General features: G+C 34.2%; 3 protein-coding genes across 5 annotated transcripts in view; 1 reads left to right on the top strand and 2 right to left on the bottom strand.

The window, feature by feature from the left end:
• LOC130894477 (probable phospholipid-transporting ATPase IM) overlaps positions 1-4761 on the bottom strand; it is a 75953-nt gene extending 71192 nt beyond the window's left edge. The window contains exon 1 of one of the 2 annotated variants that reach the window (XM_057801347.1): positions 4573-4761. The gene's annotated coding sequence lies outside the window, so the exon portion shown is untranslated. The remainder of the gene's footprint in view (positions 1-4572) is intronic. The other variant, XM_057801345.1, reaches the window with a different exon arrangement.
• A 1742-nt stretch (positions 4762-6503) lies between these two features.
• On the top strand, positions 6504-11554 carry LOC130894484 (uncharacterized). Of its 2 annotated transcripts, XM_057801358.1 has the most exons (4): positions 6504-6735; positions 6840-7037; positions 7102-7261; positions 9075-11554. In XM_057801358.1, exon 4 carries the CDS (start codon positions 9616-9618, stop codon positions 10690-10692), a length of 1077 nt encoding a protein of 358 aa, XP_057657341.1. In that variant the 5' UTR covers positions 6504-6735; positions 6840-7037; positions 7102-7261; positions 9075-9615; the 3' UTR covers positions 10693-11554. The 2 variants fall into 2 exon arrangements, with proteins under 2 accessions (XP_057657341.1, XP_057657340.1); XM_057801357.1 differs by having other exon boundaries at positions 6504-7037.
• LOC130894509 (glucose dehydrogenase [FAD, quinone]-like) lies at positions 8134-20969 on the bottom strand. Its single transcript, XM_057801391.1, has 8 exons — positions 20830-20969; positions 19551-19750; positions 17342-17527; positions 17029-17213; positions 15127-15308; positions 12215-12642; positions 11783-12164; positions 8134-8430 (listed from the first exon to the last, which is right to left on the bottom strand). Exons 2-8 carry the CDS (start codon positions 19744-19746, stop codon positions 8172-8174), a joined length of 1818 nt encoding a protein of 605 aa, XP_057657374.1. The 5' UTR covers positions 19747-19750; positions 20830-20969; the 3' UTR covers positions 8134-8171.
• Positions 20970-27049: the final 6080 nt, after the last annotated feature.

Here is a 27049-nt window from a genome sequence, read left to right as displayed (position 1 = left end):
ATTTTTATAGAAACGGATCAGAAATAAGCTTTTTCCGTATCTCTAAGTCTTACCGCTTGATCCGAAATCACCAACTTCCACGGAAAAATCCGTGGCCATCATTTTAACTTTATGAACCCGAAAATTTTTCTAGAAACGGATCAGAAAGAAGCTTTTTCCGTATCTCTAAGTCTTACCGCTTGATCCGAAATCACCAACTTCCACGGAAAAATCCGTGGCCATGATTTTAACTTTATGGACCCGAAAATTTTTATAGAAACGGATCAGAAAGAAGCTTTTTCCGTATCTCTAAGTCTTACCGCTTGATCCGAAATCACCAACTTCCACGGAAAAATCCGTGGCCATCATTTTAACCGTATGGAACCGGAAATTTTTATAGAAACGGATCAGAAATAAGCTTTTTCCGTATCTCTAAGTCTTACCGCTTGATCCGAAATCACCAACTTCCACGGAAAAATCCGTGGCCATCATTTTAACTTTATGAACCCGAAAATTTTTATAGAAACGGATCAGAAAGAAGCTTTTTCCGTATCTCTAAGTCTTACCGCTTGATCCGAAATCGCCAACCTCCAAGGAAAAATCCGTGGCCATCATTTTAACCTTATGGACCCGGAAATTTTTATAGAAACGGATCAGAAAAAAGCTTTTCCCGTATCTCTAAGTTTACCATCTGATCCAAAATCACAGGCCTCCACGGAAAAAAAAACGTGATCTAATTTTAATTTTAGAAACACGAAAATTTTAAAACTAAACTTACCTAACCTAACCTAATCCTCAGTATCCAATTGCCACGGATATTAGTCATTACAAGATATACATAACACTATCATCAATTCATTATTACTAAGGTTATTCTAACAATCAAATTATTTGTTAATAAATTTTTTGTATAATTCGATCTAAATGAATGAAAAAATATATAGGGATTAGAAATGGCATATATGCCAGATTTCATCTTCTTCTTCTTCTTACGTTAGGACTAGGTCCTGTATTTTCGGGTTTGCCAGGAGTAGTTGAGGACCAGCTTACATATCACCTTATAGGTAGTCGTCCAGAGGGTCGAGTTGTCGATTTCATCTGTAGGTAGTATTTATCCGTGGATGATATTTGTCAGTGAATGATATTTATGCGAGGACAGTATCCACCCGCTAGCTACATTCCTTTAAAAATATCCGTGTCTCTACGGTTGAAATTAGAGTCACGGTTAATAAAACAGGAAACGAATTGGATTTCAAAAAAAAGGTTGTATTATACGAGGGCATGTCAGTAAGTCTGTGATTTAAGGTGATGGTTGCGTACTGGTCGCGGCGACAAGGTCATGGTTGCGTACTGGTCGCGACGACAAGAACGCTGAGACCAAGTCGAAGCAATGTATTGCATCACCATTTATAACGCTTTTATTAGCGTTTTTGGGACCCCTTGATAAAAACGCTCTCCGCAGTTTCTTATGTGGACGGTCAAGTTAGCGCCCCATACGTGGCGTTCGACATTTAAACAGCAACGTATTGACCACGTGTCATTCAGTCTGTTGACGCGCAAGTTTGCGAGAATATGTTAAAAGTAAAAATAGGTTGATACTGAGGTATTTATAAATGAAATTCAAACAAGGGAAAATTATGGATCCAAGTAAGCAGTACTATGTTGCAAACTGGGATGTTCTTTTCCTCCGATTTTTCAGTTGTTATGAGCACATCGAAATTACTATGTTCCTGTGGTGTCGATTTTGTATTGCGCGTCTGCATTCCATCACAATGAATACCTCGGCTTGGGAGACGGTAACGTGTTCACCAAGCGAAAAATATTCGCTTATTTTGGGGTATCCCCCGCTGCCGGCCAAGCCTTTCCTCCTAGAACCGTCTGTGTACCAAATAGCTCCATTACTCATCACTAATCCACTGCTCACGAGTAATGTATGCCTCTAAACCCTTATTATCAACGGTCGAAGGCGTCATTTGGTCGCTGCCTATCGAAATAATTGGGCATTCACCCGTGGCCTGCACCCAGATATTTGCATAACCAATTGATCCAGCCCGCAGTTCTTTGTGGATATTTAACCCGTAGGCTGTTCTCGTGGCTTCGAATTGTATTGCAAGATCCAGCAGTGGAAAGTCTAGTAAGACCTCAAGAGCTCTAGTTGGGGCCGAACGCATGGATCCTGTCGCGCTTTTGTTTTCGCTTTCTCTGTGCAGAGCCACCTCACAATAGCCCCTTAAAGTAACTACCATATAATGGCTATATTGAAGCTACTTGAAACTGTTCAACGACCTAATGGATATTGTAGGAAAATGTCTGATCTACCAGAGTAAAAAGTATGTCCCTGAAACTATCTAGAGCCTTTGCCTTCAAATGACTATGATAAAGTTTGATTGGCTCTAATATAACTGAAGTTGGATATAAATAATATAATAAGATCTTTTGAGAATTGGGGAATTACGGAGCAATTTGTGCATTTTTATCCTTAGAAACTGCACACAGTTTCATGATACCACACAAATACTCATAATTACACTGCCTTCTGAATTTATTTCAGGTTTAGGGTATATAATATAATATGCTACTTGCATTAATTCTTCAAAATTTCTTCATGCAACTATTGTTATAAACGGTTTTTAAACAATTTTATCTTAGTTATTGTATTATAGTCTTTATGAAACAATCTTTCGATATAAGAAATTTTTGGTTCGAACAGAATAATTTAGATTTGTATCAAATAAAATATAACTTACCAAAATAATAAATTATCATAAACGCAATTGTTAGCACACAACTCAAACATTGACTAAGAACTGTCTTAGGCTTAATATATGATTAACTTGTGTAATTTAGGTTTGGAAACACTGACATAAAACAACTAGAAGATACATGAATAGGATTGAACTCAATTCCTTTTGCTGAATATGTTTAATTTTCATTGTGATACCTATATATAAAGATTTAACAAAAGTATTGGAATTTTTCTAAAATTAACAATAAGGAGTGTCAAAAATCACAATAAATCTTATTAAATAACCAAGATTTTCTTCTAACTTTGATGCACTTTATTTTTTTTTACAAATCTCAAACTACTCCAGACATGTTAACTATAATAGTTTGCATCTGTTTTCACTTTAAAAGTGTCTCAACATTCCCAGAAGCTTCTAATTCATCTAGACTACAGATTTATACCAAAGGATGCCTCTAAACCAAAACTGCTTAACCGATACCTACAATTACTTATACTTTCTACATTGTTTAATTTTCAAAATCTATTATATTTTTCTGTGTTTGTAATCACTTTTCACATGTTTTATTATGTATCATTAATATTTGTTCACATAAAGTATTTTCTTCAGCAGAAAGGAAGAAACAAATTATAAGATTTTAAATAACACCACTGTTCAGTATAATCTCTATCTTCTGTCCACTTCACTGTTTCACTATTAACTAGTAAAATAAATTAATGAATTTTATCTAAGTTTTATTATTTATCTGAAATTTCAATTAAAAAACTAACTTATCTAATTAAATTTGTATTATAAGTAAGAGGTAGAGAAGTGAAACCTAGAAATTATTAAAAAAATTAATGTTTCAATACTCTTTTTTCTAAGTAGTAAAAAAATGACCATGGATATATTAGATGTTTCCTACTGTTTTTAAATTGTATGGTAATCAGATAAATAGTTTCCATAAGCTAATGAATAGGTGCTAATTCAAATCAATCAACCTAACAAACATAATAACAACAGCTTATTTATAAATACCAATGAACATACTTAGACAGTTGATTAACCCTTAGAATAAGTTTCATGAAAAATTGTTTTGTCAAAAATGATTAATTATACATCATAAAGCTGAATATATGTTCGTCCACTTCATTTTCTAAATATACATCAAATTCCTTCACACCCATAAAATAAATTTCGAATAGATCTACATTTAAATATATTTTATCAAAAGCCAAAAATACTTAATTATTCTAGCATGTGTCTCTCATCTCATTAATTCAAATGAAAATTTAGCATAATTTGTCGTATCATTTTTGGATACAGATAACAAAAACAGATAAGGTTATGAAGTTCAACTGAAAATGTTTGATAATTTTTTTTCGTAATACTAAATAAATAATTTGAAGATTGTAGATATGAACGAGTAAAAAATTCTTCAATTAAAGATAATCAAATTTTATGTGGTTTCTAAAGTTTCGTAAAGAGATTGAAAATATAAGTAATCCAAAACTTTATTTTTGCTTTTTGGCGCCAAGTTTTTCTTCAATTACGGTCCTGTTGACACAATCAACTTTAGGTAATTAACTACTTTTCCATTGTGATTTTAAACGACTGTATTATCGAATGTGTCCTATATAATTACAAATAATATCTAAATAAATATATTCAAGTTTGGATGATATTTAGATCGATAATTGTTTTTGCAAATAACTGACTCGATTTACAAAGAGGTACCTCTCAGTATGGATACAATAACTTGTCATTTCACTTTCAACGAAGAAATATACATGTAAAATCCAATCCTAACCTATATTTTTATCAAGGTTGTTTTGTAAATATTTACTTATATAATAACTAAAACACTCACCTTAATATGGTGTAGAATTCACCACCTTTTTAGCGTGGTATCACTAACGTTTCGAGACAACAAAATCCATATTGTTTTTTAAAAATTCACTCATTATTACGCTATTCACCATTTGTCTATAGTATACACCTGTTTAACATTTATGTTTTGACTTGCTGAAACCAGACGCTTACGGTTCTCGGTAATAATACACGCTGTTGCCATATTTCAACAAATTTCAGAAAATTAGAAAAACATATTTGTAAGAAAATATTTAACAAAATAATTTGTTTAAACGTGAATTACCATAATCAGTATTGGCATTCCAGGCTATACACCAGTATTAGAAAATAGAGCGCAATAGAAGTTTTTTGTTTGTTATATTAAATAAAATAATGGATCTCAACTATAGTTTCAAAAATACCAACTATATTTCAAACGATATTATTAAATATATTGTTTTAACTTGGAAATAATATTGAGTTGCCTCGAAACTGACTATCTAACATTATTTGACATTAGATTTAAAGTAATGAGTTGCATTTTAAGTGTTAATAGAATTTCATTTATACTTTACTCCAAACGAACCCAAATCACGTCTGGGAAGGTTATAGTTATTTTAGAATAAGTTTATTAACTAGAATCTGAGTTCAGAATTGATATTATATTATTAAGAATAATATTAGAACATTTATTTTAAATGAATTCAAGTTTACTTTTTGAAATTAACTGAACATTTTTAATAAAATTTCAATAATAACTGATACATTCAAATTTTGTGAATTTAGTAAACCGTCTCCAATTGAAGTGGATAAATGTGTGTCTTGTTGTATTTATTATATCTGGCGTTGTAAAAGTGTATGTTAAAGTTTTTAAATGGAAAAGATAAATATCTCCTACATATTGTAATTTTTTTACGACGTAATATTGTTATAGTTATAGAGTGATAGATATTATTTACATATAAATTCTGTAAACATTTTTAAAAAGTGTTAATTTATTTGACATTAATAGTTATCAAGAAATTAAGTTAAGTATTGTAACAGTGGCATTAAAATGAAAACCGAATAATAAGTAATATACATATTATGTAATATTCCTATATGAACAATTCTTATGGGAAAAAAAGTCTCTACGATACGGTACCAACAGTATTCATTTTGTCTCTCGTTTGAGACACTTTATCTATACTGCGCATTGTCTAAAATATCAGTGGTGGGAAGATAATAACTAACTGAAGCGCCCGGAGGAGAGAGAGAGAGAACAATACACTATTTGTTTTACTTAATCGGAAAACTTTGCACTTATAGAAACTGTCCATATAGGAGTATTACAAATATGCTATAAACACTATAAACTATACCATAATGGGTTTTCGGAAACCTTGATCGAGTCAAATCGATCATTATCTGAAAGTAATCCGGATCATGCTTCGAGATTCCAAAAATACTCAAAATGTCGTACTCTTTAAATATTTTTTCATCATGCGTGCTTTAAATAATATTCTTAATTGAAGTGATTTCGTAATTCTATTAGTTATATGAATGAATACAATTGAGTGATTTCATTTCATAATTAACTTCACCCTCTCCACTTTTTCGTAATACATAGAAAAATCTTCTTCAAAAACCAACGCAACCCTAAGAAGTCCTAATTTTTCATTAATTTTATCATCAAAACTCAAATATAGTGTGTGGAACGCTTTAATTGTAAAATCTTATCTGAACGATTAGTGAATAAATTATTAGGTTTAGGGAAGTAAAATTTGTTTGTTTATTGATATTTATCAATTTGTTAGAAGTTTGTTAAGTTAAGTTTTGATTCGATTTTTCGTTTTAATATTAATGAAGTGATGAAATATAAATAAGATATATTGTGTATGGTAAGCTTTAATTGTAGTTCCCTTTTAACTCTATGGTGGTGCTAGATGCGTAACTGTCAGCCGCTGACAGGACACAGCAGAAAAGAGGTTCATTTTGAGTCAAGTAAAAACAGCAATGTTTGTTATAAAACTGAAATTTAAGTGAATAACTGCTTTATATTTTCAATGTGTAACATGAAAAATTGGTATAAAAATCAATTCACGAAACAGTAATACAATAAAAATAAATTTGAAGTTCTCCCTAAAATAGAAGCGGCCTTTATTATGGAAATCTAGTCTTGCGTTAGTGGTTGATCTAGAAGGTTAGCATAAGTAATTAGCAGATCGATTTGATCCAGTTTACATAAAGACATTACATAAACGAGGAATAATAAATTGCTTACTATCAACCCTCGTTTCTTTGCAGTCATAAGTGTTGTGGATGCAGGAGAGAAAATAGATAAATTTCGTAAAATATTTTGTTCGCTATTATGATCTGTTATCTAGATAAATCAAATTGTATCAATGCAAACTTACAGGATGTACAAAGTTTGTAAATGAGATATGCTCTAATACTGAGTGAACCATGTCATTTTCAAAGGGCGATAAGTCGAAGGAACTGAAGGTAAAGCATTTTATACAATCACATGTAGTATTAATAGTTTGTGTTTGGCTTTAAAATTTTTTAGATACCCTGTATGAAGATGGGGTAAATATATTGCAAAATTACGATATATGTATGCTTAAGGGGGTGATGATTCACTGAGACCTGAAAAATGTGTAATTTCCCCTTCTCTGCACCTTTATTAATATAAATAAATTGAAGGACTTTCTCTCTTTTCAGTTTAGGTAAGTCTACCATTTCTATCAAATAAGCTCCCAGATTTTCCATCATTATTGTAAAATAATCAGATATGTCTTCTGATGATAAATCTCTCAGCACTTCTTGAGTAAGTACATCAACATGGAAATTCTTCTGGAACATTTTCTGTACTTGTACATGATGTTCCAGTCTTTTCTAGTAAAACCCAAAGATATTCTTTTATAAAAAATAATATTGAATTAAATTTTTCCCAATTACAGTTGAGACTACGAACAGAAGTAGGCTTCCCAAACCCAAACATGGTTTAACCTATCCTCCAAATGTGCTAGTTTCCCTGAAATAAAAGAAGCAGAGGATACTTAAGAGAATGCTTCTTCAAGGCAGCTGTAAAGCACCCAATTTCCCTTTCTGTCAAATCATTTCTTTTTATAGCATCTAGCCATTGTTTTCTACTTTACTCGGAGAGACAGTTAAGATGCTGTTTATGTTTGAATGATGTAATATCCAGCATCCCTTTTAGATCTACTTCCACAGTTTATCACCTTGCAAAATGTAGGCGTTGTAAAGATTTTTGTAATTCAAATGATATGGGCAGAATAAACAGAAGTAAAATGTGTGTTATGTCCATCAGTCATATTTGTTTTCAAATGACAGCTATTGAAATAGGCCTATCTAAAATAGTATAATTAGTGTGTAGTGCGAGAGCTTCGCAGTCGCCTACAGCACATGCCCGCGTAGCATATGTAGAGAGGTTGAAAAAAACGGTCCTCGTATATTGACAACTAACATATCTTAAGACGAATCTAATTATCTTATTGTATTCTAAAATTTTCACAAATTATTTTCAATAAATATTTTTTTCCAGAAGTAACAATGTTTAAAAAAAATGAAAGACGGATTTTTCAAATAACTGTTTCATTCAAGACTAAATTAAATTTAGATTTCACTATGTTTGATAAAGTCGGCACACCTTTCTGCAATCATTATAATAGCTGCGTTAATATTTCCAGTTGTTACGACAGGCATTGCAGAAGCATCTGCCACTCTAAGATTTTTAATACCAATAACTCTTAATTTCTGATCGACTACTGACCATTTGTCGGATATTGGACCCATGCGAAGAGTGCTGGCTTGATGATTTTCTGGGTCAGTGGTATGGCGAATAGCGCAACGCCAATATTCATCAGTATTAAAGCTGTAATTGAGAATTACTTTAAGAATAACGATCAAAATTGTTTGGAAAACTTTGCTAGTGTTCTGTTCTGATAGCTTTTTAGAAATATTTTTTGTTTCCCAATTGAATTATTTCTTGTACTGTTTGAATGTCTTGAGGGGCCATCTGGTTTGATATTTATCGGGGAGCATTGATAATTATCTGCAGTACATTTTATTAATTTACTGTCTTAATATACCTGTTCAAAAATAAGCTAGAACTGAACTAATTTATGAAAAAAGCCTTGAAACCGATCAGTTGGCAGAATTCAGAAATGACTAGAAAATATAATTTTACTTTAGTTAAAATAGGGATTTATTAAAGACGAAAATGTTTTGCTTAAGAGAAAAAATTATCAAAATGTTTTAATGCATATCACTATAAAGTTTTGAGTTTAGATTCAAAAATCTGATGTTAAGTTGTAAATTTTCAAGTCTTTACTAGAACCTCCATTCGCTGTACACAAAGTCTTGTTTCCAAATGAACTACTAGACAGTTCAGTTACTTTAAGAGAAGAAGAAGGATATAAACTAACCACTTGACAGAAATTATGAAAGAAAATCATTTTTTTTTTATAGAAAATACAGTTTTTTGGGATGGAAAAACTAGTTTTCTATCAATTTTAGGAAAATGGTATGGTATAAGACTGAAATGAATAGTTTTTTCTTCCCTAGTACATGTAACTGTATATGGTCTATAAGTAAATTGTAGCTGTTGGAAGCCCCTACAATTTTTACTGGCAATATTTTTCTATATAAAGTATTGTTTAGATGTGAACCATGGTTAAACATCAAAAACCAAAATTTTCTTGTCTTCTTTTATATGAGACTACTAGTACTACCTTGAGTGGTTTTTTCACTAAAATTGAGAAGATTCTTTTCATTTAACGCGCCCCTTCTAAGTGCCCTAAGCATATATGTTATTACTGGTACCACCATGATTACTTTTTCAAAAAAATCGGCGTTTTTCTTCATTTAACGTGCCCCTAATAGGTACCATGAGCATATAGTACTGCTAGTACTACCTTCATAATACAGGGTGCGGCAGCATAACTTCCTTTTTTAAAAAGTTCGCCATTTAGTCGGTAGATGTCGTAACGGAGTGCTAGTGGTCTCGTTCGAGAGGGGGGACTATAAAGTTTTGTCCCGGCACAGTTCAGTCGCCATCATGCGTTGGAACAGTGAGGAGCGTGCGTTTGCCGTTGAGGTTTACTTTTCGAGCGGATGTTCTGTGATCGCAACCCAGCGCGCCTTTCGGAATCGCTTTAATTTAGCCCCCTTGGCCCCTGTCCCGGACCGGAAATCAATTGTTACGTGGGTCACTACGTTCAGACAAACTGCAAGTGTGACAAGACGAAGAACTGGAGTCCCTCGGCCCATTAGATCACCGGAGAACATTGAGTTAGTTAGAACTTCAGTGTTGCGATCACCACGGCGTTCTGCGCGCAAACATGCGTCTGCCCTTGGACTTTCCGATCGTTCTGTGAGGAGAATACTTCATGATGATCTTCATTTTCATCCATACAAGATGGCAATTGTGCAGGAACTTTCTGAACGTGACTTCAATTCTCGGAGGAACGCGTGTGAGGTTTTTCTGGAAGTCGTTCCTGAGGACGCTATTGTTTTTTTTAGTGATGAAGCCCATTTTCATTTGTGTGGATCCGTAAACAAACAAAACATGCGCTACTGGGCTGATACCAATCCTCGACAATTGCATCAACGGCCTTTGCATTCACCTAAAGTCACAGTGTGGTGTGCAATTTACTCACGTGGAATTATTGGTCCCTGGTTCTTTGAGGAAAATGAAGTCACAGTGACAGTGAATTCGCACCGGTATGTAAACATGTTACAGGAATTTTTTTTCCCACGGCTAGATGAGTTGGACTTAGGGGACACTTGGTTCCAACAAGACGGAGCAACGGCACACACTTCAAGAACATCGATGGCTGTTTTGAGGGAACACTTCCCAGAGCGCCTTATCTCAATTAGGGGCGATTTGGAGTGGCCAGCCCGCTCTCCCGATTTGACCCCTTGTGATTATTTCCTATGGGGTTTTTTGAAATCCCGTGTGTATGTGAACCGTCCAAGGACCCTACAAGATTTGAAGACGAACATCCAGGAAGAAATTGCCAACATAACGCCTGCTATGCTGGCAAGAGTCATGACAAACGCCAGAAATCGGTTTACTCAGTGTATGGAGAATGGGGGACGTCACCTAACTGATTTGATCTTCAAAACTCAGTAAAACAGAACTTTATGTATGTGCCTGTATTATAAAAAACGAATAAAAATTTTCTGATTCATACAATAAGTTTTATTAACTTTTGAAAAAAGGAAGTTATGCTGCCGCACCCTGTATTTTGCGCCAAAAGCGAAGTTTTTCTTTTTTAACGTGACGCTGGTGGGAATCACTGGCATACATGGTAATGCTAGTACTACCCTAATGATTTTTTTACCAAAATCGACGTTTTTTCTAATTTAACATGCCTCTGGTAAGTACCATGAGTACATATGGTACTTTCAGTACCATCCTAAGTACCATTCGGTACCATACCTAAGTTTTCTCACCAAAATTGACGTTTATTCTCATTTAACTTGCTTCTGTTGTGTACTATAAGTATTTGTGGTACTACCAATACCACCCTGATGAGTTTTTTTGGCATTTAACATGCTCCTGCTGATTACCTTGACTATGTATGGTACTACTATTACCGCCCTGATGAGTTTTCACAACAATCGACGTTTTTTATAATTTAACGTGTCCCTGCTAAGTACCATGAGCATGTACGATACTACTACTACTACACTAATGAGCTATCTCATCAAAATCGACGTTTTTTCTCATTTAATGTGGTCTTGCTGTGTACTATGAGTATTTGTGGTATTTCCAGTACCACCCTGATGAGTATTTTCACCAAAATCGACATTTTTTTCTCAGTTAACATGCTCCTGCTGCTTACCATGAGCTTTTTCACAAAATAAACGTTATTTTATAATTTAACGTGCTCTTGCTAGGACCATGAGCATGTATTATACTACGAGTAACAACCTGACAAACTTTCTCATCAAAATTGACGTTTTTTCTCGTTTAACGTGCTCCTGCTGTCTACTTTTGAGTATTTGTGGTACTACCACTACCTCCTTGATGAGTTTTTTCACCAAAATCGACGTTTTTTCTCATTTATCGTGCTCTTGCTGATTACCATGAGCATGTATGGTACTACTAGTATCACCCTGATGAGTTTTTTCACAATTGACGTTTTTTATAATTTAACCTGCCCCTGCTAGGTACCATGAGCATTTAAGAACATCAGGGTGTCATTAATCAATATTACCTGTATTTATCTGCACATTCTCCATAAACTTTATCAGCGTAAGTAAATTTCCATGTATCCTTCAAAGTTGTACTGTTCACTAATCTCTGAACGAGCCTTATACCATCTAATACTCTGTCTTCGTCTTCTTTAACCGTCAAATAGTTACCCACCATAACGGGTGGATCTAAAGGATCGGCGGATTTTAATGTGATCCTTCCACGACTCTTCGGATGTAAATTAACAGCGCTAATTGTGATTGATTTTGGTTGTTTGGGATAGACATCTTCATCGGGATCACCCGCTCTGGAACATTTGCGACTGGATACTTGGAAATACAGTTGAATGTCCGGATCTTCTGGAGTAGCGTATTTTGTATATATTCTTCCGGTAATTGGTAAACCTACAACAAAACTTTAAAGTAAATAGATAAAAATGTCATTGTCTATTTACCTGAGCTAGCAAGTGGTCCCGTTCTGGAATTGAGGTAATCTGTCAGTGTTTTCCACGTGACGCTATTAGATTCCACAGTGCTGTTAATCCAATATGAAAGACCGAAAGCAACGTGATTGGTTAAATTATTACCTACTCCAGGTAAATTGTGAATTTGTTCGATTCCAACTTTATCTAAAGCGTCTTTAGGTCCTACACCGGATTGTAGCAGAATCTTCGGTGAGTTGATTGTACCAGCAGCCAAAATGATTTCTTTTCGAGCTCTAACGGTATAAGTAGTATTGTTGTAGATGAACTGAACCGCGTAAGCTTTTTTCTGTTTGTTTATCAAGATTCTAGTAGCAGTTGAGTTTAACATAACATTTAAGTTATTGTTAAGCCTCTGAGGTCTCAGATAAGCTTTGGCCATACTGACACGGACACCGTCTCTAAAAAATACGAAGAAAAAACAACAAACTATAATAAAGAAATAAGGGATACCATATAGAGCTCAGTTGAATGTATAGCGAAAACAACTGGTAACCAGGAAACCACCATACAGGGTGATTGATTAGTGCGAAAAAGTTCAGTGCCTCTTTTGACTTTTGAGATATCAATTTGGAAATTTGAGGGATTTGACCATTTTAAAATTATTTATAACCTTACGTGGTGCTCGACAATACTGTGCCATATCAAAGTTACTTTTTTTTAATGAAATACCTTATATTGACTTCCCCATTATAATAATATAGGGTTGTGATATATTCTACCCGGTATTTAAAAAGTTATAATCAGTTTTCCATAAAAATCGTAACAAGTTCAATACCCTGTACAATGTAAGAAAAATTCAAGAATGCTGATCTGTTACGGCCGAAGCATTAGAATAGTAGTAAAAACTCTGGAAAATTATTCATTTCGTTATTATTCATTTAATCTGATACAGGGTGAATCAAAATATGGTATTCTCGATTTTTTTAAAATGAATCACCCTGTATTTTATGTGAGTATCGAAAATTACTACCAACATACTTTTTTTACCATCGGGCATTCTCTATCCCTAGAATTATTATTAAATTGAATTAACGAAAAAAAGATCTGGATCTAGTTCAGTATTTTTTTAATTCTTCATCAGTCACTACTTTTTCCACTGTTTTTTTTTTGGCTACGTGCAGCATTTATGAAGCCATTATCTTGTTTAGAATTAGAAAATCAGTGCAAGTCATATCTAAATTTTAAGTTATGAGAAGTTCAGTTCTTATCCACGCTGCAGTGGATTTGACTTCGTCCATTTGAACTGCGTGTGAGAAAATACCCTCTCCATATAGGCGTTAGGTACTTAGTACCTACACTTCTTTGGCACTAGCGAAAATCTAACCCTATTTCTCCTGAACTGTCAAAGTTGAACACTTGCTAACTTCAGAAAAAAAACTGATTTTACAATAGAATGATTATCGATAAGATTATCCACAGATATTTTTTTCCCATTGTCCAGCATAGTTGCAGCTTCTAAATGCCTTCAAAAGAGATATCCTCTTTCTTGGCCATCCTCAGATGGGAACGTTTCCAAGTTTCAAAGAGTTCAGTAGCCCTGATCTCAGTTTTCTAAAGAAATCTATTTGGTTGTTTTTTATGGTGGGGCTTATATTAGCAAGAAAATGTAGATATACAGCGGTTTCGAGTAATCAAATGTTTCTGGTTGATCTTGGTACAAATCTTCTAAGCCCAGCAGTTGTTTCAACGCATTTGGGTAACCTTCTCAGGTGCTGGGCCTAATGACAACCATCTAATTGGAACGTGTTTGACAAGCTCTTGCCATTAAACGTTCCCTCCTACGGGAAGCATCAATTATCCTGTTATATTTTTACTGCTTAACTCCCAAACCTGGGACAATCGGTGTCCAGGTAGCAGCCAAAGCGGGACACGAGACAAGCGAAAGGAAATCGGGACTGTCTGGCGACAGTTGGCAATCGTGACTATTGATGAAATGATTGATATGATCTGGATATTGGGAGCAGTATAAAATTTTCCTGAAAAGCGGTAACCTACAAAAGCAAGCTTGGAGAGATTGATGGAGCGGTTCAATCGCACGGGTTCAGTTAATTACGAAAAGCATGAACGATTAAAAACTTCTGTGACGAAAGAAAATGAAATTAATGTTTCGCTGGCAGTAACTAAAAACTTATACACAAGTCTAAGGAGTATTTCCAGCGAACTGAGCTATTACGGTGTGCAAAGAATCCTTCAAAAAAACAAAATGCACTCTTACCACATTTACTTGCAACAGGAATCAACTGAGGTTGATTGTGAAAAAAAAAGACTAACATTTTGTTGGTAGATGAATCCAAGTTTAATAAATATGATTGTGTTAACATGTAAAACTTTCAGTAGGTGGACTTTGAATGTGTGGGGAGGTATTGTTGGTGGATATGCAGTAGGACCATATTTTTTTGAGGAACATTTAAATGCTGAGAAGTATTTAGATTTTCTAGTAAGACAATTACCACTACTATGGGAAGAAGTACCACTTTGTACTCGTCAAAAGATGATTTTGCATATGGTGCGCTTATTCACGCTAATCAATCAATTAATGGTGGACTGAATGAACTATTTTCTGGAAGATGGATCGGAAGAAATGGCCCAGTACAGTGGCCACCAAGTCCATCAGATTTTAATAGAATGGACTAATTTTTCAGGGGTCATATTAAAAATAAAGTGTACAAATTACCCCCAACAAGGAATGACCTGAGAGAGTACGGAATATTGCTTCGTAAAGTATAACTATCTATCGATAAAAGTTAATTTAGGACTTGACTCTTTATGAAAACATAATTATCACACTACTAACAATCCCTTCACTTTAAATCATTCGGATTGTCTTGAATCACTCGCTACCAATAAATAAGATAAAAAAAAATTCATAAAGCAAAACTTACTCGATGTAAGATTGAGGAATAGCAAAACCAAGATAGTTTTCCCCATTTAAATCTTGTGTTATGGGAAAACCTGCCTCCTTAGCTCCCTGAATCACCGCTTCCGCCAAAGCAGGTACATAATATTGGGTGGAAATTGTCACGGGACCTTTTACTCCATGGTATCTGGGACTGTACAGTTTTATCTAAACAGCACAAAGTTAAATATATACTATTCATAAATATGGTTTTAAAAAACTAAAAAACACGCTTCTAAAGTTACTTTTTCAAATAAGCTTAAACCAATAATAAATGAAAATTACAAAAATGAAGAAAATCACACCAATATCAATAAAAACACAAAAAAAAAACAGCATTAAACACCCTCACAAATTGATTTTGAAATACTGGTGCAAGTAGTATTGCAAATCTCCACCAGAGGGCAGACAGTTGTAAAATTTGTCTCGATGTAAAGAGAAAATTTTCCGAAAACAGAAATCTTTTACTGCGTGAACGGGATTTGAACCCACGACCGGCAAATCCAGAGAAGGACGACTTATCCCGCTCGGCAAACGAATGCAATTAAAATGGTGGGATATACTAACAGTAATAAACCACAGAATAGAGTTACAACAAATAAACCCACATACAGGTGAAGCTAATAAAAGCGTGTTTATAAATAACTTAATAACAAGTTGTTTGTGGCTGAAAAATGTTCAATTAACGAGAAATAGTACAAATTTAGTACAAGTTAGATTTGAATGAAGAGTGATTGTTTTTCCAAAAGTTATTTCGTTGCGTTTCTGGATAGAGCCTAAATTCTGGTTGACAAATTCCGGATTCGTAATCCATTTACAGTGGAAAATAACATCTGCTATTAATTTTTGTACTCTAATTGATAGCAATATTCCTTGATGGTATCTTAGTAGTGAATGACATCGACTTCTATTTTATAGCTAAATATTGCTCAAACATTTTTTTTTGAAAAGTTCTACTAATCACAAAACTGGTGAATTTAGCAGCAAACTAAATAGGCTGAAGCATAGAGCGGCAAATTTTTTACATTGCCTCTAATTGTGGACTAAGGTAACGGATTTCAGAGGTCAATAGATAATTAGTTTACAGGAGACACAAGATGAAAAGCTTACAGGCGGCAAAAGATAAATAACCTACATGTGTAAAATGATGAATAACCTACAAGATGAATTGTCTGCAAACGGCAAAAGAGGAATAACCTACGGGTGGCAAAATATGAAAAGCTTACAGATGGTAAAAGATGAATAATCTACAGGCAGCAAAAGATGAATAACCTACAGATGACAAAAGATGATTAGCTTACAAGTAACAAAAGATGAATAGCCTAGAGGCAGCAAAAAAATGAATCACTACTGAATCACAAGTTATACTTGAAGCGCTAGTCTTAGCGTCGAGAATTGTAACAAGCTAACACAGGAATCAAAGTTCTATAACTTATATATACCAAAAGAATATATAGACAAACATATATACAAAACGTAAATTAAACTTAGCTGCGAGTGCCAAACCTCTATGGGCAGCGTAGCTCCGTTTGAGGCAAGAACTGAGAACTATTCGTTTCACTGTCCCGAGATAAAAACCAAACCAAAAACCTCTCGCTCGGATTCGTGTAAGAAATAGGAGGGAGTGTCATAAACAGTGTGGAAGGTAGAGGGATGTAGTATGTTAGTTTTCCTGAAGCGTGCTTCCAGGTATGTGGGAGAGGATTTAGTTAATTGCTTGCTGGAAGGACATTGAGGTCATGAAAGAAAGCTTGCTCGGAATCTTCGAAAAAAGACAACTTGGATATTCCGGGGTCAGGTATTGGTCAGTCAGAAGGTCGAAGGATTATTGTTTTATTGAGAAAGTGTAGAAAGTATTGAAGTATTTTGTGATTTGGAGGAAAGTTACCTGCAAATTGTTTTCGAATTTTTTGAAAAATGGTAGTACGTCATCCCAACCCCATCCAGGATTTCCTTCTCCCTTCCATCTCTTATCAAAATCTGGTGGAATACCTACTATAAACATCATACCATTCATTACAGAACATCCTCCCAACATTTTAGCTCTGAGCCAAAGGCAACTGCCGTTAGTTCCTGAAATGCAACCAGTATTTTATTTTTTTATGTATAATATACTAGAATTTAAAGAACATTTTGTGTCTTAAATTAAATTAGGAAATCATTTAAAATAAAATAATTTTGAAATAGTATCTGTTATATACCTTGGCAAGCGACTGGTTCATCCGTGGTTCTATAATTCCAATCGAGTAGTGGATTAGTAAAATAGGATAGGATTAAACCAGGTACTTGATATGTTTCCGGCTCGTCGGGACCAGCTTCAATAAGTAAAACTTTGTGTGTTTTATTTTCTGCCAATCTTCCAGTAACAGCTGATCCACCAGTTCCTCCTAAAGATTATATATAGACAGCGAATCGTATAATACATTGTATATATTATTTGGTTTCCAAACTTTCCTATGCTGTTTCTGAATGCAATTAAAAGTGGGAAGTACAGTTTGGCAAATACAGGAATGAATGTCGAGAAACGTACGAAAGGCACGAAATTAAAATTTAAATACGGTAAATAATCAATGTCTTAAATTCTGTACCCCAGAATAAAATATATATTCTATCTCGGTATATAGTAAACAATGAAAGTAGGTACCCAAGCACTGCTCTTCACTATCTAAGAAACACAATAGAACTGACAATAGTAGCCAAGTATACTTGGTTGAGGGACCGTACTAATCCCTACTACCATCATATATTAACGCGCATTGACGAGGTTATTTCACATTCATTCCTTTATTTGCCAAAGTGTATGTTTATAGAGCTTTAATTTTGATTAGTGTTTGCAGTACCAATTCAAAATAACTCTTTGAAATTTATATGTTGAATATGGTTATGGATAAATTTTCGTTTATGTCCTTTTTCAAAAAAGTGTTTGACAATGTCTCTGATTATTATTATTTGTTGACTATTTTAATAGAGGATTGTGATTAAAAGCATGAAATATCATATGTAATATAGTTTTAAAACTAGATTTGAGAGGAAAAGATAAATGTTTTATTGTCAAAAAATTGTTCACAATTTCTAGACAAAAGCTTGTGAAAAACCATGAAACAACCGTACAAATAATTAAATAAATATACAAATAAAATAAAATTTCAATATACAGAAGAAAACCACAATGAGTAACAAGATTATAGGTAATAATTATTATATAAGTCCATAGCAAAAATTAAACCAGTATGCACTAGTATGCAGCATGCCCAGTGAAAAATTTCATGAGTGCGTAATGGGCTTACAACTCGTGTAACGTACTATACTTTTTCTACGCCTATTCAAAGCATGCTACTTTAGAAAACGTGTCCTATTTTTAAAGAAACTGCATAATGTGCTGTCTACATTTAGGGGAATCACTCTTTCAATCCCAAATATATCTCGCTAATGCTAAAACTTTTCATGTTTTTTAATTGACTAAATTTGTGTAAATAGACCAAATAAAGTCTTTAGTAAATAAAAATTTGATTGTAATTAAATTAAACCAAGAAATGTAAGTTTTTTTCTCAAAACGCATATGTATGTTATGATATGTCATTCCGTGCATGTTATTGTTAAATGTCATTTGCAAGGAATGTTGTCAGTGCGATTTTTGACGTTTACAGACATAGGCGTAGAAGTCGTTTACAAAGTAGAAGGCACTTTCCAGTAAATATGCCCTCAAATGATTGCGGAATGCGGGAAATGATGATATCTATTCGATTTCAATTGGCAAGTGATTGTGCATTTTTTTGCATTGTATAATATTGAGCCCTCAACTAATTCTGAACGTGGAGTAGGTATGTAAAGGTCGTACTCCGCGTTCCTAAGTGGATAGCCGTGCAACAATCTTTCTGAAATTGGAGAAGCGTGCTTACGAATTAGGCAAACGGATTCAAAGATAGTACTTGGTAGTATTATCAATAAATTTAAAAATTCTCAATTAACAATATTTGTTACAATTGTCTTTTGGTGCATTCCACGTCTACGATCCATATATTTAATACTCTATGGACAGTTGGTACGGGAAAAAAAACGTCTCCAAATCGCGGTGCCGACAATATTCATTTTCTCTTTCGTTCGAGACACTTCTACTATCTATACTACGCATGCATCATACGCGTAAAAGATGCGTAGAACTAACTGAAGCGCTCGGAGGAGAGAGAGCGATACACTATTTGTTTGACTTAGTCAAAACACTTCCACTTATAGACTAAAAAATAACTTACAAATTATAACATAACCTCTTTCGCTTTATTTTTTCTGTTTTGCCATTCATTGGACCAAGTAGAACGTCGGAAACGGGAAAGATGGCGGTCGTAAACGTGATTGTCGTTAGTGCTTAGTGGAATGCACCCTTTATTACGACATTAGAAAAATACTACTTACCTCCAATAACTATATAATCATATTCATCTCGAGGTTGTTTCCACGCATGTACTCGTCCGCAAACGTCGCCTATATCGCAAGTATTCCTTACAATCGCATCTACTAGAGCCATAAACAATACAAAACTATTTCCACCGCAATTATTCGCCAAATAAGGTCCATAATTCAACGGATTCGTACAACCGCACGAAGACATAGTTCTAAAAATATATTCATGCATATATGCAATACTCCTGTATGGACAGTTCTTATAGGACACTTTATCTACACAGCGCATGCTTCATGCGCATAAAAGATGCGCAGAACTAACTGAAGCGCTCAGGAGAGAGAGAGAGAACGATAGAGAATTAACCCTGACAGCACGTCACTGGTTCAATTTTTCCAAAGTTTGTTTTTGTCAGAATATTACTTTATTAAGAAGCATATTGGTTACCAAATTTGATTTAAAGTCGTTCTTGATTTATGGCAAATTTTTGATTTTGATTTAAAATTTTGAACACCCTATATCTCACCAACTAGGCCCCGTAAGGGTTCGTATTCCTATATCAAAATGAATCATTTATTGAGATCTCTCTGTGGTTTTTGATCAAATATAGAAACACCCTGTAGGAGTATTACATATATGATTTTATGTATTCAATATTCAAATCAATCTGTTTAAATTGATTGAATACAAACATACAAACTTAAATTTCATTTTTCTAATTTTCGATAAACGGTGAAAATTGAAAAAAAAATTTGTTATAGATAATGAAGTAGTCCACAAAAAATAAGAAATGAGAATGTGAATAATTAGGCAACACCAAATGCAACAGGAAATATGTAACAGTATTTTTAAAGGAAACTAGACAATTATATATACATGTGTAATGGTAGTTGCATAAATTGTTCTATTAAAATTGCCACTTGTGACAAAAAGACTGCCAACAGCAAGCACGATTGTGTAGAATAATTGAATTATAATTACAACTTTATGGAAATAATAAAAGTTAAGCAAATATAAGAGCATATTTTTATTACAGTGACATCTCAAAATCGATGGGAAAATCATACAAGATTATGAGGTGATCTAAATCTAAAAAATTTTCGTAAATTGAAAGATTTCTCATCTTGAATTAAAAAAAAACAAAAAAGATATAAAGAAGAGAAGTAGAACATGAAAAATATTTTCTGTCTGTAGAAGTAAGTTACTTCACACATCTCATTCAAAATATGGCTATTTTCTAACTTTATTTTAGATTGATGAAGTTTTTAGTTTGATAATTGAAAAATAACTTACGTTTACTGTGATCCTCACTCTCAATAACTTCATTCTTTAAGTACACGTTATATATAATATTATTTCCCGATATTTAACATAACTCAGTAGCGTCTGTTGCACAAGTAAAAGCGTGAATTTCCAAATAATAACAAAGTATATTATTTCCAAGAAAGCTACTAATGTACACGGGCCTAGAGTTTTCTCGCGCCAAACAAAATAAGCGAGACAGAGGCGGACTTGAACATTTCTTAGAAACTAATCATAAAGAAAGTTGGGAAGATAAAGAATCCTGTTGAAAAATAAGCTAGTATAAGGAAAAGGTGGGTGGTTGAACCGGGGATCAATTTAACTTAAAAAGTACAAAAATATAGAAATAATATAAGCAACCGAGGAAAAGCAATTAAACGCTGGATGAATAAAAATGGTTGTATAATGGATGAAATGATAATAGGTGTTAATATGAGACTAGAAAAAGTATAAACTGACAAAATGTGTATTCATATCTATTAGAACGGAATGAAAAGTAATAAAATTTCATAAAAATAAAGCTTGATACGGTCAGTAGGAAGAGTATGTTTATAATCCGGGAAATTAAGACTGTTTTTCCAGGTTTCTTTTTATATAGTCAGAGTTTTTAGAAATCTTCTCAATATTTCGTCATTCTGAGAAAGGTAGTTGTGTCAAACCGTATATTAATCTTATCTAAACTTTGTAATCGTTTCAGTTATTGGTTGGTAACAACAAAAATTCTTTTATTATAATAAAATAGAGCTTTCTACATAAATCAATATATGAAATACATTATTTTATAGAAATAAAAAATATAAAGGTCCGTTGCGCTACACCTTTCATTGTTTGTTGAAAATCTGTCTTCTCTATTTTGAGCAACAACTCTGCAAAGACTTTTGCAATGAAGCATTGATTTGGGCATCACGTGTGTGTGTGTGCGAGAGCACCTCGTCAAAAATTGACAACCGCCTTAAAGAATACAAGTAAAATAGAACAGTAGAAACTATTACGAGGATAGTCCTAGAAGTACCTGGCCTCGGCATAGAGATGGCGGTAGCTGCTTGAAAAATACCAATTTATTAGAAAATACACAATCTATACAGCATTTGTACGTTGTTTAGTATTTGTTTGAAAGCCATCAATAATCAACGTGACTTTGTAAAAAAAGAAATAAAAAATTCATCATTGTGGTACAATACTTTTATTTGAAAGGCATCAGCTCAACCAATATAAAAGCTAGATTCTACTCTGGGTGATGTCTGACGACCTGTGAAGACCAGCATCGCAGAGCACGACCAAATGAGGTGACGACTTCAGAAATATTAAAGAAACTCCACAAAGCGGTACTGGAAGATCGTCGACTGAAAACGCACGAGCTAGCAGACGTTGCGAGTATTTCAAAAAGTGAGATACATCGCATATTAACTGAAAATTTGGCATTGAGAAAGCTGTGCGTATGATGGGTGCATCGTGAAGATGTTTTACAGAAATAAAGCCGAATTTTCGTACCGTTCCATAACCATGGATGAAACGTGGGTCCATCACTTCACGCCCGAAACAAAAGAACAATGAAAACAATGGACTGAAAAGGGAGAATCGGCTCCAAAGAAGACAAAGATCGTTCCATCTGCAGAAAAGGTCATGGCGTCGATTTTTTTGGGATAATTTTCATTGACTATTTGGAAAAAGGAAAAACTATCAATGGCGAGTATTATGCGAACTTATTGCAACGTTTGAGAAAAGAAATCAAGCAAAAACGGCCGCATTTGGCTAAGAAGAAAGTGTTTTTTCATCAAGACGATGCACCAGCTCACACATCCGTTATGGCGATGGCCAAAATTAGTGAATTAAATTTTGAACTTTATGCAACCTATTCGTAAGATCTAATCCCCTCGGATTTTTCTGTTCCGAGACTTAGAAAAATGGCTGGGTGGTTAAAGATTTTCCAACAAAAAAGAAGTAATATCAGCAGTTAGTGGAGTGGAGTGGAGAGGAGTTTGACGATTCTTATTATAAAAAGCGTATCGAACTTATTGAACATCACTGGTAAAAGTGTGTTGAGCTAAAAGGAGATTACGTTGAAATATAAATACATTTTTTTTCCAAAATTTAGCTTTAGAAAATACTAACAAATTTAGTAGGCTGTCGAAGAAAATCAACTACTGGACAAATTCTTTTTTCTAAAAATGACAGAACTGTATTCGTCATGGCGCTGTCATTGATTCGTTGTTATCATTCATAATTAACAAAATAAAAACTCGATTTTACCAATTCCGGTAAATATTTTTTATGCATATGTATTATATTTTAATGAAATGAATATTGAAATAGTACATATTTTTATTTGTATTATCTCTGCATTATTCAAGCTGAGTCGTTGTGCATAATTTTCGATATTTTCATGGATTTTACACAGGCACTAAATAAGAGCACGTAAACCGAAGCTGTACTTTAACTAAGGAAAGTTTTGCATTGGCGTCGAGTTCCTCCTGCACAGAAAGCATCTTTTTGTAGCTTCACAAATCTGTCAACGTTGCATTCAAATCCAGAAAATCTATTTACTAAATGTTAAGGTGAATTTCATCGAATTTTGCTGACTTTTATTTTACAAATAAAACATTTGTGACCAATTAAGATAAGTTGTTCAATTGAGGTTCTTGCTGCTATGGATGGAGAAGAGAGAACGTGTGCTAATTTTATGTACGTATTTGGTGTTCCGACGTGAGGTCCTTTCACCCGAAGGGTTGCTCCACAAAGAATAGGTCGGTCTACTCTTATTAACCCCACATAAGTCAATTTTGTGACGCCACAAATTACAGCAAGCGTTCAGCCATCCTATGAAAGCCTTCATCTTGGTGATATTGCCAAGACCAATCGTCATATTGAAAGCCAGTTTATTAACCTGCTGTTAAAGTTCCAGTTAAGTTTTTCTTCTATATTTTATCCACAAGTTAGGTTAAGGAATGTTGGTAATAGTGATAAACAAATATAGTAGACTTGATTGGCTGTGTATTTTTTCCATAGACCAATAAACATATTGTGAATAGACAGAGTATTACTCGATTGCATTTCCAATAAAATTCGTTTTCCAATATTAGAATTAGTACAAAGAAAGTTTCGGTAGAGCTATCATCAATCACCGCCTAGTATAACAAAGATAGCACTACCTTAGACCAAAGGATCTTTCTTTCTAAAATTGACACAACTTTTAAATATAGAAATTATATATATTCGGCAGTCTAGAATTACTACGAGATCTGGCTATTAAATAACGAGACTGTGCGCCTAGAGGGCGCCCCAGACGGATGGGGTGAAAAACGAGTAGTGCGTTGTGTATCTAGATATCTTGATTATGCACGCCCCAAAACACGTTTACGTCATTATTATAGTATTTTACGTATAGCGGTTTGAAACGAACGTGTTCTCTTCTCGTGCCGAAAACCATGTGTGCCAAAAAAAAGGAGCAACGTATCAATCTCAAATTTCTTGTTTTGAGTAGTGCAAGCGCTTTGGTGAGGCCCGATAGAGCACTGAAGATGACCAGCGCCCAGGTCGCCCTATGATTGTTTCTACTCCGGAAACAGAATAAAATCAACCAAATTGTGCGTACAGATCGTCGAATGAGCATCCAGATGATTGCCGAGGTTGTAAACGCCGATAAAGAAACGGTTAGAAAAACTTTACACGAGGAATTACACATGACAAAAGTTTGTGCGAATTTGGTGCCAAAAAATCTGACTCATTACCAAAAACTCTTGCGTCAATGGGTCTTCTCAGATTTCCTTGAAAGATTAAAAAGTTAGGAAAAGATCTGCTTCGGAAGGAACTCGATTTGAGTCGATGGAAGCGGAAAGCAAAAACCGGCAGAGCTCCTAAAGGATTTCACCAAAGAAGACTTTCAGCTTCGATCAATGGAAAAAACGTATGGAAAGGTGTGTGGCCAGGGGAGGGGAGCACATCGAAGGGAAGCATTTGAATGTAGAATAACTTTTATAATAAAACCCTTTTTCGTAACCAGTCTCGTTATTTAATAGCCAGACCTCGTACGTCTAAAATGTTGTAAGCTATAAAATTTTATTCAAACTCTAATTCATTAATTAATAAGTAAGATCATTATTCAATTTTTATTTTGATATGATGGATTTTGTTGATTACTTATTGAATAGTGATGAGGATATTGATCTTGTGGGATTCCATAAAAACGAAAGAAGGCCTTTGAAGTAAGGATGAACATGATTTTCATACTAAATTCGATCAGTTCTTTCATTTTCTATTATATTCTTCTGCTAGTTAGCACTCTCAACAATAAATTTTTCACATTGGCAACGCTCAAGCGGTGAGCGTCGAGCGATGCCGCTCCAGCGGTGTTCAAATATCTTTCTGGCTATAGACTTTAAATGAATGTATTCACATTGCAAAATATCACAGCTCGGTGATCGCTGCAACGCATCGCGCCGTTCGAGCTTCGATCTTGTTCGTTTTTTTGCGCGGCATTGCTTTTGTGGTGCGCTCACGTTTATTTTGTTACTCACTATGGAGTCGAAGTGCGACCAATCTATATGCTTTAGTTTTAATAAAATGACGTCGTAAAATGAGATTATTGATCGTGAGGGCACGTCTTCAAAATGTTATGATAGATGCTCTCCAAACAAAAAAAAAACAGGGAAATATTGGTCATCAACAAAAACAGCAAGGGTATACAGTCCCTCCAGAATATTCTTCAGGAACACAAGCTTGTGGATTGCAAAATATCCATTACCAGTTATAAGCATTGTTCTTTTTTTTTCGTTTTATTTTATTTACTATACATGTATCATAAACATGCAAATAAGAATGCATAACTCTTAACTTAGTGTAAAATATAACCTTCCTGGCGGAGAAATAGGCTTTTTAAAATGAGTTGTTTTCTTTTGAAGTCGATGCTTGATTTTTCCCAGAATGTAACGAAACGTTTCCACTGAGATTCTTAAAAACTGAAAAAATCTTATTGGATCACTGCTCAAGTTCATGATAAAGGTGATGGAATTGGCCATAAGCAAGTCTATTTCCTTGTATTTTTTTGCTTTTCTTTAAAATTAGCCTTCGCAGTCGTGTACTTTCTTGAAGTAATAATCGTTTGGATATCGAATTCATTACGTCCTTTTGGTTCCAAAGTTAAAAAATAACTAAAACGACGCTTAACCAATTTGAAGAGCATGAGCGTCGCCAATGTGAACGCACACTTAGTGTTAGTATTTTCCATTTCTTTAAAATAAATTTCGCTCACAAGAAACCAGTAAAAATTGTCAAAGCTTACACAATCCGGAAACCAAATATTTTTCACAAAACAATATTTAGATTCAGATGCCATTCCTCAAATTGTTGTTCTACGGGCTTATCTTCCAGTTAACCGGCTCATATGACAGTTGAAAGTAAAAAAACTATCTCACAATTTAACCAACAGATAAAAGCTTTTCTGTTGACGATAAACTCAATTTTCAATAATAACTGATACAGTTAGTTAGAAGCTACTCATATTCTATTCAACTCATGAAATGAGGTTAACATGAAATAAATTATTTATTGCTATTTTTTTGTTTACATTTTACTATAAAGTGGGGTAATGTCGTGTAATTTGTGACTTCCGAACACAGTCTGAGTTATTCTGTGGTCGTGTAATTTGTGACTTCAGAAGACAGTCTGAGTTATTCTGTGGTCGTGTAATTTGTGACTTCAGAAGACAGCCTGAGTTATTCTGTGGTCGTGTAATTTGTAACTTCAGAAAACAGTCTGAGGTATTCTGTGGTAATGTAATTTGTAGCTTCAGAAGACAGTCTGAGTTATTCTGTGGTCGTGTAATTTGTGACTTCAGAAGACAGTCTGAGTTATTCTGTGGTCGTGTAATTTGTGACTTCCGAACACAGTCTGAGTTATTCTGTGGTCGTGTAATTTGTGACTTCAGAAGACAGTCTGAGTTATTCTGTGGTCGTGTAATTTGTGACTTCAGAAGACAGCCTGAGTTATTCTGTGGTCGTGTAATTTGTAACTTCAGAAAACAGTCTGAGGTATTCTGTGGTAATGTAATTTGTAGCTTCAGAAGACAGTCTGAGGTATTCTGTGGTCATGTAATTTGTGACTTCAGAAGACAGTCTGAGGTATTCTGTGGTCATGTAATTTGTAACTTCAGAAGAAAGTCTGAGGTATTCTGTGGTCGTGTAATTTGTGACTTCAGAAAACAGTCTGAGTTATT

Source organism: Diorhabda carinulata, chromosome 5, assembly GCF_026250575.1.
Source record: "Diorhabda carinulata isolate Delta chromosome 5, icDioCari1.1, whole genome shotgun sequence".
NCBI lineage: Eukaryota > Metazoa > Arthropoda > Insecta > Coleoptera > Chrysomelidae > Diorhabda > Diorhabda carinulata.
This window is presented reverse-complemented; position numbering and strand designations above follow the sequence as displayed.

What these genes read in the sequence shown, in the direction of transcription:
- LOC130894509 (XM_057801391.1), bottom strand. Translation starts at nt 19,746, where the DNA reads ATGTCTTCGTGCGGTTGTACGAATCCGTTGAATTATGGACCTTATTTG. An exon ending in GGGACCACTTGCTAGCTCAG is followed by an intron (nt 12,165 to 12,214) that starts GTAAATAGACAA and finishes GTTTTGTTGTAG; the next exon opens with GTTTACCAATTACCGGAAGA. An exon ending in GAATGTGCAGATAAATACAG is followed by an intron (nt 8,431 to 11,782) that starts GTAATATTGATT and finishes TCTCAATTACAG; the next exon opens with CTTTAATACTGATGAATATT.
- LOC130894484 (XM_057801358.1), top strand. Translation starts at nt 9,616, where the DNA reads ATGCGTTGGAACAGTGAGGAGCGTGCGTTTGCCGTTGAGGTTTACTTT.